Source organism: Somniosus microcephalus, unplaced genomic scaffold (assembly GCF_052327205.1).
Source record: "Somniosus microcephalus isolate GS21.2 unplaced genomic scaffold, FLI_Smic_1.0 unresolved_chr6, whole genome shotgun sequence".
Classification (NCBI taxonomy): domain Eukaryota; kingdom Metazoa; phylum Chordata; class Chondrichthyes; order Squaliformes; family Somniosidae; genus Somniosus; species Somniosus microcephalus.
Window position 1 is genome coordinate 42753540 of NW_028225184.1, and position 12553 is coordinate 42766092.

At 46.8% G+C, this 12553-nt stretch overlaps 1 protein-coding gene across 1 annotated transcript; it reads right to left on the reverse strand.

The window, feature by feature from the left end:
- Positions 1–10402: 10402 nt before the first annotated feature.
- LOC147087241 (G protein-coupled receptor 142-like) lies at positions 10403–11306 on the reverse strand. Its single transcript, XM_085978129.1, has one exon. It carries the CDS (start codon positions 11225–11227, stop codon positions 10403–10405), a length of 825 nt encoding a protein of 274 aa, XP_085834255.1. The 5' UTR covers positions 11228–11306.
- Between the last annotated feature and the right edge of the window lie 1247 nt (positions 11307–12553).

The following is a 12553-nucleotide window of genomic DNA, read 5'->3' on the forward strand; positions in this document are numbered from 1 at the left end:
ATTAGGATGCGAATGTAAAAGGCATGATCAGTAAGGTCGCAGAAGACACGAAAATTGGTGTGGTGGTAAATAGCGAGGAGGGTAGTCGCAGTCTGCAGGATGATATAGATGGTTGGTCAGATGGGTGGAACAGTGGCAAATGGAATTTAACCCTGAAAAGTGTGCGGTGTTGCATTTTGGAGGGACTAACAAGACAAGGGAATACACAATGAATGGTAAGACCCTAGGAAAGACAGAGGATCAGAAGGACCTTGGTGTGCATGTACATAGATCCCAGAAGGCAGCAGAACAGGTGGATAAGGTGGTTAAAATGCATATGGGATACTTGCCTTCATTAGCCAAGGCATAGAATATAAGAGCAGGGAAGTTATGATGGAGCTGTACAAAACGCTGGTTAGGCCACAGCTGGAATACACTCTGCAGTTCTGCTCGCCACACTATAGGAAGTATGTGATTGCTTTGGAGAGGGTGCAGAGGAGATTCACCAGGATGCTACCTGGGCTGGAGCGCTTCAGCTATGAATAAAGTCTGGACAGGTTGGGGTTGTTTTCCTTGGAGCAGAGAAGGCTGAGGGGGGACCTGATTGAGGTGAACAAAATTATGAGGGGCATAGATAGGGTAGATAGAAAGGAAATTTTTCCCTTAGTAGAGGGGTCAATAACAAGGGGGCATAGATTCTAGGTATGGGGCAGTAGGTTTAGAGGGGATTTCTGGAAGAACTTTTTCACCCAGAGGTTGGTTGCAATCTGGAACTCACTGCCTGAAAGGGTGGTAGAGGCAGGAACCCTCATAACATTCAAGACGCATTTGGATGAGCAGTTGAAATGCCATAGCATACAAGGCTACGGACCAAAAGCTGGAAAATGGGATTAGATTAGACAGGGCCTGATGGCCGGCGCAGACGCGGTGGGCCAAAGTGCCTCTTTCTCTGCTGTATAACTCTGGAAATTGGTTATAGCCCCATTTGGGGCGTTAGTCCTGGTGATGCGGAAAGTTTAGCGCCAGGCACAATTTAGCGCCACCTACCGCGATATTGGGTTGTAGCGCCCCTAAGGTGATTGCGGCGCTAAATCAGGCATTACACGGGACTCTTAAAGCGCTAATCCAGTGGCGCAACACAATTTTCTGGTGGCGGGGTGCAGTGAAGTTGCTGTCAATAATCACGTGCCCCAACACACACTGGCGCCGGCCAGCTCTTATAGGGGTGTGTCATCAGCCATGGGCACAGATGATAGCCCTTGTCCCCGAGAAGCCAGCCTCCTGCGTGAGTCGGGGCCTCGAAAAGGTCTGTTCCAGAAGTCCTGCGAACGATGAAGGTTTTGTGGCTGCTGCCTGGGAACTGTACATTCACTGCAAGGATCAGCTGTCGGTGGTCACAGACCGGCTGCACAATCAAGGAATGGAACCCCTTGCAGTTGCGGACCTCCTCCTGATTGCGTACAGGCGGCTGCAAAGCCACGTTCTTGCAGTCAATGGCACCCTGCACCATGGGGAAGTCCACCATTGCAGCAAAGCCCTCTGCGCGCTCCCGCTGCTTGTCCAGGGTCATTGTAAAGGAGATGTACTGCCGCCTCCGTAAAACAGGGCATCAGTGAGTTGACGGCTGCAGCAATGCTCCGCAAACTGCGAGATGTTGGCTATGTCCCCAGATGCAGCATGAAAAGAGCCGCTCGCGTAGAATTTCAGGGCAACAATCATACTCACAGCCACCGACAGAGATGTCCTGCACCTTATCTGAGGATGCAGATCCTGCCGAAACAGGTGGCACAGCTCAGTCACCACCTCCTTTCTAAATTGCAGCCTTCTGACACACGGCTCCTCTGACATGTTCATGTAGGAAAACTGCTTTCGGAAATCCCTGCCAGTGTAAGGTCTGGAGTGGCGATGTCTGTTGCCCCTCCTCCGTCTGGCCATGCCTGCCCCCCTGTCCCTGCATCTCAGTGCCCTTTCAAATGATTCAGCAGCAGGATGTTCCCCTCTAATGCAGCCCCCATAATAAGTGCGCACAGCAAATTTTCCCGTTGTAAAATCTCACCAACAGCAAGGCGATGGTCAGAAGGCTGAAGTTCCTCTGGCTGCGCGGGCTCAGTGGTCAGAAGGCTCTCTGTGTGCAGCTCAGCAACTCTTTGTAACTGTCGAAGAAGTTTTGCTCCTGAAATGGCTGCTGCTTTTAAACCACACCAGTCCCCTTTAAATAACGCCCACCCCCTGGCCGAGAAGAACTTGGGAAGGTTCCAACAAGCTGTCACTATTTGCGCCAGGTGCTACAGACGGGACGCCACTGAATTTCCGGTCTGGGGCGTCCAAAAGGCGTTGCACACTCAAATGACATCATAATCTGCCTGCGCCCGTGTGCTGGCGCTAAGATATTGCGCCGGCGCTAAATGCATGATCAATATGGGGCGAGGCGCTAATCTCCTTGCGCATGTGCCTGCCAGAAATTGGCTGGCGCCCCAATTCTCGGCCTCTTTAGGTGCTAATCGCTGGCGCTAACAACCGAATTTCTCCCCATATGACACTGCGCCCAGACTGATTCTACTTCCTGATCTTCTGTGCCAAGATCCTTTCTTGCTACTATCCTTATTTCATCCGTGATTATCAGCGCTACTCCCCCTGCTTTTCCATTCTTCCTGCATTTTCGAAACGTCCAGTTCCCTGTAATATTTAGTGCCTTGGTCACTAAATGTTCCAGGAACCTTGGCCACCTTGCAACCATGTCCCTGTAATGGCTATTAGATCAAACCCATTTATCTCTATTTGTAGCATTTGTTTGTTTCTCTTGTTACGAATGCTTCATGCATTCAGATAAAGGGCCTTTATTTTAATTGTTTTACCATTATTCCCTGCTTTGACCTTATTCTCGGTGCACTGCTACCAGTCAACTCTTTGTCCCTTCCAGTCATACTCTGCTTATTTTTACCCAAGTCGCTACACTGCTCTATTGACTTGACCTCTTCCTTTAGAATTCTAAATTTCCCCTCACCTGACCCCCCCCTTTTTTACTTTAAAGCCCTATCTACAGCCCTAGATATTCGATTCGACAGGACGCTGGTCCCAGCCCAGTTTAAGTGTAACCCGTCCAGATGGAACAGCTCCCTCTTTCCCCAGTACTGGTGCCTGTGTCCCATGACGTGAAACTCCTTTTTTCCACACCACACTTTGAGCCACGCATTGAAAGCTCTGATCTGCTTGACCCTATTCCAACTTGTGCGTGGCACAGGTATTAATCCAGAGTTCATTACCCTTGTGCTTCTGCTTATTAATTTAGAACCCAGCTCCTCAAACTTCCTCAGCAGATCCTCATTCTTAGTTCTCCCTATATCACTGGTTCTGTCATGGACCATGACAACTGGATCCTCTCCGTTCCACTCCACGTTCTTCTCCAGCCATGAGGCTACATCCTTAACCTTGGCACTGGGCAGGCAACACAGCCTTCTGGACTCTCTTTCAGGCAGCAGAGAACAGTATCTTTCCCCCTGACTATAGTGTCCCCTATTACTAACACATTCCTACTGTCTCCCCCCATTTGGACGGTCCCTGTCCCACAGTGCCGTGGTCAGTTTGGTCATCCTTCCTGCAGTGCTTTTCCTCATCAATACAGGTAGAAAATACCTCGTGCCTGTTGGACAAGGTCCAGGTTCGAGGCTCCAGCATCACTCCATCCTGGGTCTCCACACATCTCGACTAGTAGTTTTCGGCAATAGATACAGGGGTGTGTGAGGAAAACCCTTTTTGCACAGCGAGTGGTGAGAACCTGGAACTCGCTGCCGATGGAAGTGGTGGAAGTTATGACAGCAGGACTCTATGACTGAACGCTCCTTTTTGCTTCCCTGTTCAAAGGCTGGTGATATTCAGGTCCCAATGAATCGAGTGACTGTCAGATCTTGACCTCATGTTTAGGTTGAGCTTCCTGTTTACAACTGCTCCCCCTCTGATACCCTGTAAAGTGAAGCTAAAACAGGAAACAGGAGCGTGAGAGAGAACTCACAAAAACATCAATGCAGGTTGTGAAATTAAGCATAATGAGTCTGGGAATTTGTGGGTCCGACACTAGAAAAAATTGACCATTGAAAGCTGCCGATTGTCATAAAACCCAACTGGTTCACTACTGTCCTTCAGGGAAGTGAATCCGGCACCCTTTCTGGGCCTACAGAAGACTCTGACCTCTATGGCAGGTGAGAAAGAGAGAGTTGGAAGGGGCGTGGATAGTTACTTTTATATCTGCAACTGGACGAAGAATTTGACAGCACCTCCCTAACCAGCGACCTCCACCAGCTAGAAGGTCAAGTGACATAGTTACATGGGAACACCTTCACCTCCAAGCTCTCCTCGAAGCGACACGCCATCCTGACTTTGAAAGATTTCGCTGTTCCTTCATTGTCGATGGGACAAAATCCTGAAATTCCCACTCTAACAGTATTTTGGGAGTACCTTCACCACACGGCCTGCAGCGTTACCAGAAGGCGACTCACCACCACCTTCTTCAGGGCAATCAGAGATGGGCAATAAATGACCGGTTTGCCAGTGCTGCCCATATCACAAGAATAAATTAAATGTGGATTGAAAGCATTTACAGAAGTACTTGTTCCTGAAACAATACTCTTTTACACTGTACGGACAGTGTCTGTTTAGCAACCTAATCTCCCCTAGAATCCACCTCCCTTGACAGTCCCCTACTGGCCTCAAAAGTACTCGGGGTTTAACCCAGCAGCCCGTCCCCCATCTCCATTCCAACACAAACTGACGCAACAAAAAAGACCTACACAGGAGGCCAGTGACTGGCTTCTGCACCCAATGCCCACCCTGATGCAAACCGGCTCCTAATTGGTTCGCCTGTGATTCCAGACTCGGTTCTGTGAGCAACGCCTACAATAAAATCACAGCAAAATACTGTGGATTCTGGAAATCTGAAATAAAATGAGAAACTGCTGGCAATACTGAGCAGCTGATACATTATCGGTGAAGAGAGAAACAGAGTTAACAGCCTGAATTTTAATACGTTGGCAGGTTGGAGCGGTGGGGCATTGTGGGGGCGGCCAGAAGCGGTCAGGATACCCGGGAGAACGGGTTCCCACAAGCCCTGCCGAATTTAACTTCCACTCTGGTTCTTTTGCCAATCACCTTAAGTCAGTGTCCTCTGGTTACAAACCCTTCTTCCATGGAAACTGTGTCTCCTTATTTACTCATCCATTGAATCTCCTCTTAACCTTCTCTGCTCTAAGGAGCACACACCCAGCTTCTCCAGTCTATCCTCACCACCAAAGTCCATCACCCCGTTACCATTCTAATCACCTCTGCACCGTGTCTAATGCATTTACATCCTTCCTAAAGTTTGGCGACCAGGACTGGACACAATTTTGCAGCTGAAGATTAACCAGTTTTTTAAAAGGTTTAGCACAGCTCAACACCAAATACTGCTTTTTCAGTGATGGGGTTTAGAAGGGCGAGTTTAACCCAGTCAGTTGTATGTGTGACTGAGAGCTTGAGCTGAAAGAAATGCAGTTGGAGCAGAGAGCCAGAGACACGCAGTGTAAGCAGGCACAAGCACTCCTGCAAAGCCGAGACATCACTATTTCCTACTTGGCACAAAATGCATATATTAATTGCAACAATTCATTAGAATTGATTTGAAATGGTTTAGTTTATGAATTGAATCATGCTTCTCTAATTGTATTTCACAACTCAGAATCAAGGCCTCACTTCCTTTCTTCCTCTGGGCCCCTGAACCTCATCTGGCAGTGTAATGCTGGCAAGTGGTGATCGATTGCCCTGGGAACCAACAAGAAGAGAGTTCAGAGGCCGGAGGGCCAAGGGAGCAGCGGGTTCTGCTACCCATCGCGATGCTTGAGTCGACCAGTCAGGTGAATCAGTGAGAACCCCTGTTAAACTATTTATCTTCTAAAATGTAAACCGAGATTTATTTGTCAAGGGAACAGTTTTAAATGTGTCAGTATTGGGTTTTCCTGGAGTTCCGATTATGAGTTTCAGACACTTCAGTGCCAAGCGCACCATATAATCATAGAATGGTTACAGCACAGAACGAGGCCATTCGGCCCGTCGAGCCCGTGCTGGTTCTCCACAAGAGCACTTAAGATAGTCCCAGTCCCCCACGGTTTCCCGAGAACCCTGCATTTTTCCCTTTCGGTAACTTATCCAATTCCCTTTTGAAAGCCAGGAATACATCTGCCTCCATTATCCTTTTAGGCAGTGCATTCCAGATCATAAACAATCGCTGCATAAAAAGGTTTTTTCTCATGTCGCCTATGAACCTTCTGCCAATCATATTAAATCTGTGTCCTCTGGCTCTCGACACTTCAGCCAATGGGAACATTTTCTCTCTATCTACTCTGTCTAGACGCTTCATGATTTTGAATAACTCTTTCAAATCAACTCTTAACATTCTCTGCTCCAAGAAGAACAATCCCAGCTTCTCCAGTCTATCCACGTAACTGAAGTCCCTGATCACTGGAATCATTCTCGTATTTCTTTTCTGCACCCTCTCTGAGGCCTTCATATCCTTCCTAAAGTGTGGTGCCCAGAATTGGACACAATACTCCAGTTGAGGCCGAACCAGTGATTTATAAAGGTTCATCATAACTTCCGTGTTTCTGTAATCTATGCCGCTATTTATGAAGCCCAGGACCCCCTTTGCTTATTTAACCGCTTTCTCAGCCTGCCCTGCCACCTTCAACGATCTGTGCACATATACCCCCAGGTCTCCCTGTCCATGCACCCCGTTTAGAATTGTACACTTTAGTTTATATTGCCTCTCCTCGTTCTTCCTACCAAAATGTATTGCATCGCTGTTTTCTGCGTGAAATTTCATCTGCCATGTGTCCACCATTTCACCAGCCTGTCTATGCTCCCTGAAGTCAATCCCTATCCTCCTCACTGTTCACTATAATTACAAGTTGTGTGTTAGATGAAAAATTTTAAATTTTCCACTCTGTACCCAAGTCCAATTCATTAATATCTATCAAGAAAAACAGGGTTCCTAGAAATAACACCTGGGGAACACCACTGTATACCTTCCTCCTGGCCGAAAAACAACCGTTCATCATTACACTCTGTTGCCTATCTCTTAGCCAATTCCGTATCCATGCTGCCACTGTCCCTTTTATTCCATGTGATTCAACATTGCTGGCAAGTCTATTATGCTGCAAATTATCAAACGCGCGTTGGAAATCAATATACGCCACATCAACCACAATGCTCTCATCAACCCTTTCTGTGACCTCATGAAAAACTCAATCAAGTTAGTTAAATACGATTTGCTTTTAACAAATCCGTGCTGGTTTTCCTTAATTAATCCAAAGTTGTCCAAGTGACTTTTGATCTTGTCTCTGATTATCGAACAGGTGTTTGAAGGCCATTCATTTCCCTCTTTATTGTAGCTGTTAGTTGAAGGTGCAGATTTCCCCTCATTATGCATCTAGTTGTGATATTTAGAGGGACAATGTCTCACCTTTCTGCATCTTTAGCAGTTAAAGTAACATCCTTCCTGTTCATAGTGAATCACATTATGTACTGAGGGAGAGGGCTGGTGACTTCAGCATTTAAAATTCTCATCGTCTTGTTCAAATCCCTTCATGGCCTGTCAACTCTCTACCTCCAGCCCTACAACTATCTTAATAAGGAGAAACTGTTTCCAGTGTCAGGAGGGTCGGTAACCAGTGCACACAGATTTAAGGTAATTGGTGACAGAGCCAGAGGTGACATGAGGGGAACTTTTGTACCCATCCTGCTGCTATGCCCTGGAATGCACTTCCAGAAAGGCTGTGCTGCTCCCCGTGATCGAAGTACTGGCAGATCGCTGTATGAGCTCACAGCTCAGAATTACCACTTGGCAAGGCATTGGAGTGAAAACAGTGACTGGGTCTGAAATCCATCGTCACACAGTTCCTTCAGGATAGGCTCACAGCTCAGAATTACCACTTGTCAAGGTACCTATACAGCAGACGTTTCCATTCCAGATAAGAAGGAAAAAGAACGTAAGATATAGGAGCAATTCGGCCCCCGAGCCCACTCCGCCATTCGATAAGATCAGGCTGATCGTGTACCACAACTCTTATTTCCAGCACTATCACCATATCCCTTGAAACCCTTAATATTCAAAAACCTATCGAGCTCTGTCTTAAAAATACTCAAAGATTGAGCCTCCACAGCCCTCTGGGGTAGAGAATTCCAAAGATTCACCAACCTCTCAGTGAATAATCTTCTACTCACCTCAGTCCTAAATGGCCGACCCCTTATTCTGAGATTGTGACCCCTAGTTCCAGATTCCCCAGCCCGGGAATTCATCCTCACTGCATCTACACAGTCAAGCCCTGTAAGAATTTGTATGTTTCATGAGATGCGGTGGGAGATGGAGAGAGAGAGATCAACAAGGGGGATAGAGAAAGAGAAATCCGGTGGGAGATAGAGATAGAGAGACCAATAGGGGAACAGAGATAGAGACATATGGTGGGAGACAGAGAGAGAGAGACTGACTGTGGACAGAGTGTGAGAGAGAAATACGGTGGGAGGAAGAGAGAGATAGACCAACAGGGGACAGAGAGAGAGACATACGGTGCGAGATAGAGAGAGAGAGAGACCAACAGGAGCACATAGAGAGAGAGAGAGAGAGACATATGGTCCGAGATAGTGTGAGAGAGAGAGCAACAGGAGAACAGAGAGAGAGAGAGAGATACTTTGTCAGACAGAATAATTGAATATTAATTAAATCAAGGGATATGGCATTCATGCAGGAAAGTGAAGTTGACGTAGATTCTTGAACCGTTGCATTCTGTGTGGCGTTTGGAGTTCCAGGATGACAATGAATAATCTGCAATATATTTCTAAGTCAGGATGGTGCGTGACTTGGAGGGGAACTTGGAGGTGGTGGTGTTCCCATGCACCTGCTGCCCTTGTCCTTCTAGGTGGAAGATGTCGTGGGTTTGGCAGGTGCGGCTGAAGAAGCATTGCTGAGTTGCTGCAGTGCATCTTGTAGATGGTATACACTGCAGCCACGGTACGCCAGTGGTGGAGGGTGTGAATGTTTAAGGTGCAGAATGCGGTGCAAATCAAGTGGACTGCTTCGTCCTGGATGGAGTCGAGCTTTTTCAGTGTTGTTGGAGCTGCACTCATCCAGGCAAGTGGAGATTTTTCCATCACACTCCTTACTCATGCCTTGTAGATGGTGGAAAGTCTTCCGGGAGTCAAGAGGTGAGACACATGCCGCAGAATACCCAGACTCTGACCTGCTCTTATTGCCACAGTATTTATGTGGCCGGTCCAGTTTCTGGTCAATGGTGATGCCCAGGATTTTGAACGTGCTGGATTCTGTGACAGTAATACCGTTCAATGTCACAGGCATTACATGTAGATTTCGTTTGGGTCCTTAATGGGCCTAGAAGTTGATGGTGCGGGATTCGTCGAAGGTAATGCCCTTGAATGTTAAAGGGCGGTGGTTACACTGTCGCTTATTGGAGTTAGTCATTGGCTGGCACTTGTGTGACGTGAATGTTACCTGCCACTTACCAGACCAAGCCTGAACTCTTACGAATTCTGTAGCCCAGAGGGCTGTGGAGGCTCAGTGACAGGGTATGTTCCAGACAGAGATCGATACATTCCGAATATTAAGGGAATCAAGGGATATGGAGACAGAGCAGGAAATTGGAGATGAGGTCAAAGATCAGCCATGATCTCAATCAATGGCGGAGCAGGCGTAGAATGCCAAATGGCCGACTCCTGCACCTATTTCTTATATTCTTAAACATTTGCAGGATTGAAACAGGGACAGGCTGTTGGCCATCCCATTCAGAGCAGAGCAGCGCTCATGCGGAGCGAGGCTGGTAAGCAGTGAGCAGGGGTAGGGCGTGCCCTTGGCCAGGTGTCGGGCCTCCTCCTCCCCGGGCAGGGCTACTCCACTCGCCGTCCGTTCACACAGTAATCGGGCCTTTAGCTGCTGACCTCCGGACGTTCATCTGCCGCTGCCACTCCCCGGCCTAGCTGCTGGGAAAAACAAAACCTCATTGGCGGCAACCCATGCGCTAGGGAAAGATCCCGAGCGATACAGTGCTGCCGTCTTTCTGAGGAGCCTTTCCCCAGCTTTTCCCGCTGCGTTGGTCTTTGAGTGGCGCTGCTATCTTTGTCTAGGTCACAGCGACCGCAATCTTAGTGCAGGCAGGATATACGCTGCTTCCGGCGGCACTTTCTGGGCGGCCATCTTTCTCTAGGGCATTGGTGCCTTTCCAGAGGGGCTTGGCAGATGGCCGTGCACCTTGCAGAATGAGCAGTGTAGACAGTGTGTGAGTGAGCGTGTGAATATCCCCGATCACCAGCCCTTGGGCGGCCCGGGGGTGAGCGCTCGCAACAATATCAAGCACAGGGACCTCTCAGGCTGCAATATCTTCGCTTCTTCTCACCCTTTAATTAATTTTACAATTAGAGTAAAGGGATATTTCCCCACATTCTTCAACTGCTCTCTGAACATAGTCTGGGTAACGGCATAAATCCCAGTGTTTGTGCAGCAACTCAGCAGCTGCAGCATCAATCCAATTTCCATTACATAATCAGGTAGATATACAGACTCATAGCCCATAAAGTACATTCGGCTCCATATAAAATACACCATAAACACTGACCATAACAGGATGAAATTGCTCGAGATAACAAGCAGTAAAATTACGGATTTCCTGCGGCTCTCCATCTCTGGGTCTCTTGGATTGTCCCCACTGCTGGAAACCCGGAGTCTCCTGCGGGCTCTGCTGGCCAGTAAAATGTGTCTGACGGTGACAGCATTGAGTAGCAGAATCAGAACAAATGGGACACACGGGGTGAGAATATAATGAAGGAACTCGATTGATCCCCAGACCCGTGATAACAAAATATCCATTGTTATATCACAAAACCAGGGGTCGTTCGAAAGGTAATACTCATTTGTGAACATAAAATACCAGAACATGTTCTTTAAAGCGCTCAGCACAGTCACTGTTCCCAGAACCACGGCGACGGTTTTCTCGGTGCAATATTTAATTTTCAGCTTCTGGCAACAAATGGCCACAAATCGATCAAAGGTGAAAGTGACGGTGAACCAGACAGAACAATCTGTGGCTGCATAAAGCAGGACGGCATGGATATTACACACTGGGATGGACGCCAGGAAATCAAAGTGATCCACGTAAACAATCGGAATGTGCCTCAATATCAGGTCGAGAATTACGACGAGTAGATCCGCCGCTGCCATGGCCACCAGGTAGTGAGTGACACATTTGGAGAGACCGCACTTTCCCCGAGACAGTATCACAATCGTCACTAAGTTCACTGTGAGGAAGGCAAATAAACAAGGGAAATTATACATCAGGCTGGGAGCAAGAAGAGCAGTTTGATGGAATTCGGGTTGAAATCTGCAAGGCATTAGCGACATTCGATTATATAATCTCATTCTATTATCTGTGCAGCTGACTATAGGGTTTATTGTAACAATAATCGATAATACATAGTGGAATTAATAAATTATTGTAACATATGTCTGTTCAATGAGAGATTAAATGATAGATCTACATTTAGCCCAGCAGATAAAAGAACCAGCTGAGGTACCAGGGACACAAAGGACCAGAGTCTCTCAGAAAGCCCTTGGTCCCGTGATCAGTCACAATTTGGAGCGGTGCAATTCGCTTCTCTTGACCCTGTGTTAGGAAGGGGGAAATCCCACTTTGATTCCTGCTCCTGGTTCGAATATCCATTATATTTATAACTGAAAATGAATGCAATGGCAAAATACAGAAACTGTTAACTTGGCGTGCAATAATTACAGGCAAAGTAAAATGTACGGATACAATTTCAGAATGCTTAGGTAATAAATATAGGTTGACTGCAGTTATACAGATCACTGGGCTGTCAGAAGTTTTATAAGATTGAACTTTTACATATTTGTTGAAATACACAAGTTGTTGCTCATTGAAATGAAGATATTCCAAATAACAGTAAGAGGTATCATTGATCAGGTAATGCCCCACTAAATGCATTTATCAGCATCAAAATTAGAAGCCTTAAACCACAGGCAAAGGGCCGCCAAATGCTTTTGCAAAACATCTAAACACAAATGGAAGAGATTGCACTTTTACAACTGTTGGTTTCCAACATATGTGGAGAAAATTAGACGAGAAAATATCAGAGAATGTTCTTATCCTCAGCACTTTAGTTACAATCAGCTGGGATTCTTTATGCTGAAGTACAACAGGAGGCAATAGAGAATCACTCTGGGACTCACTGACAGATCCACTGAACTGTGATAGACGGGCATGGGAGCCAATAGTACATTCAAAACAATGATGGGAAATAATAGTATTGAAATCTGGCTGAATAAACACTTTCTGAGTATATAAATTATCCTTGTAATTCTACTTTAACCAGCAGAAGCAGTGCCAATAGTTCAGAACTGCAGATGATGGGAGATGACGGAATGATATTTCAGATATTAAATGATGTGTATATGATCTGCCAGGATTTGTGCCTGTGACACTGTAAGTAACTATACAGAGCATTAAATGAAAACAAAAGCAAAGTACTG

Excerpts from the sequence above, each read along its gene's own strand:
- LOC147087241 (XM_085978129.1), bottom strand. The coding sequence starts at position 11,227 with ATGGCAGCGGCGGATCTACTCGTCGTAATTCTCGACCTGATATTGAGG.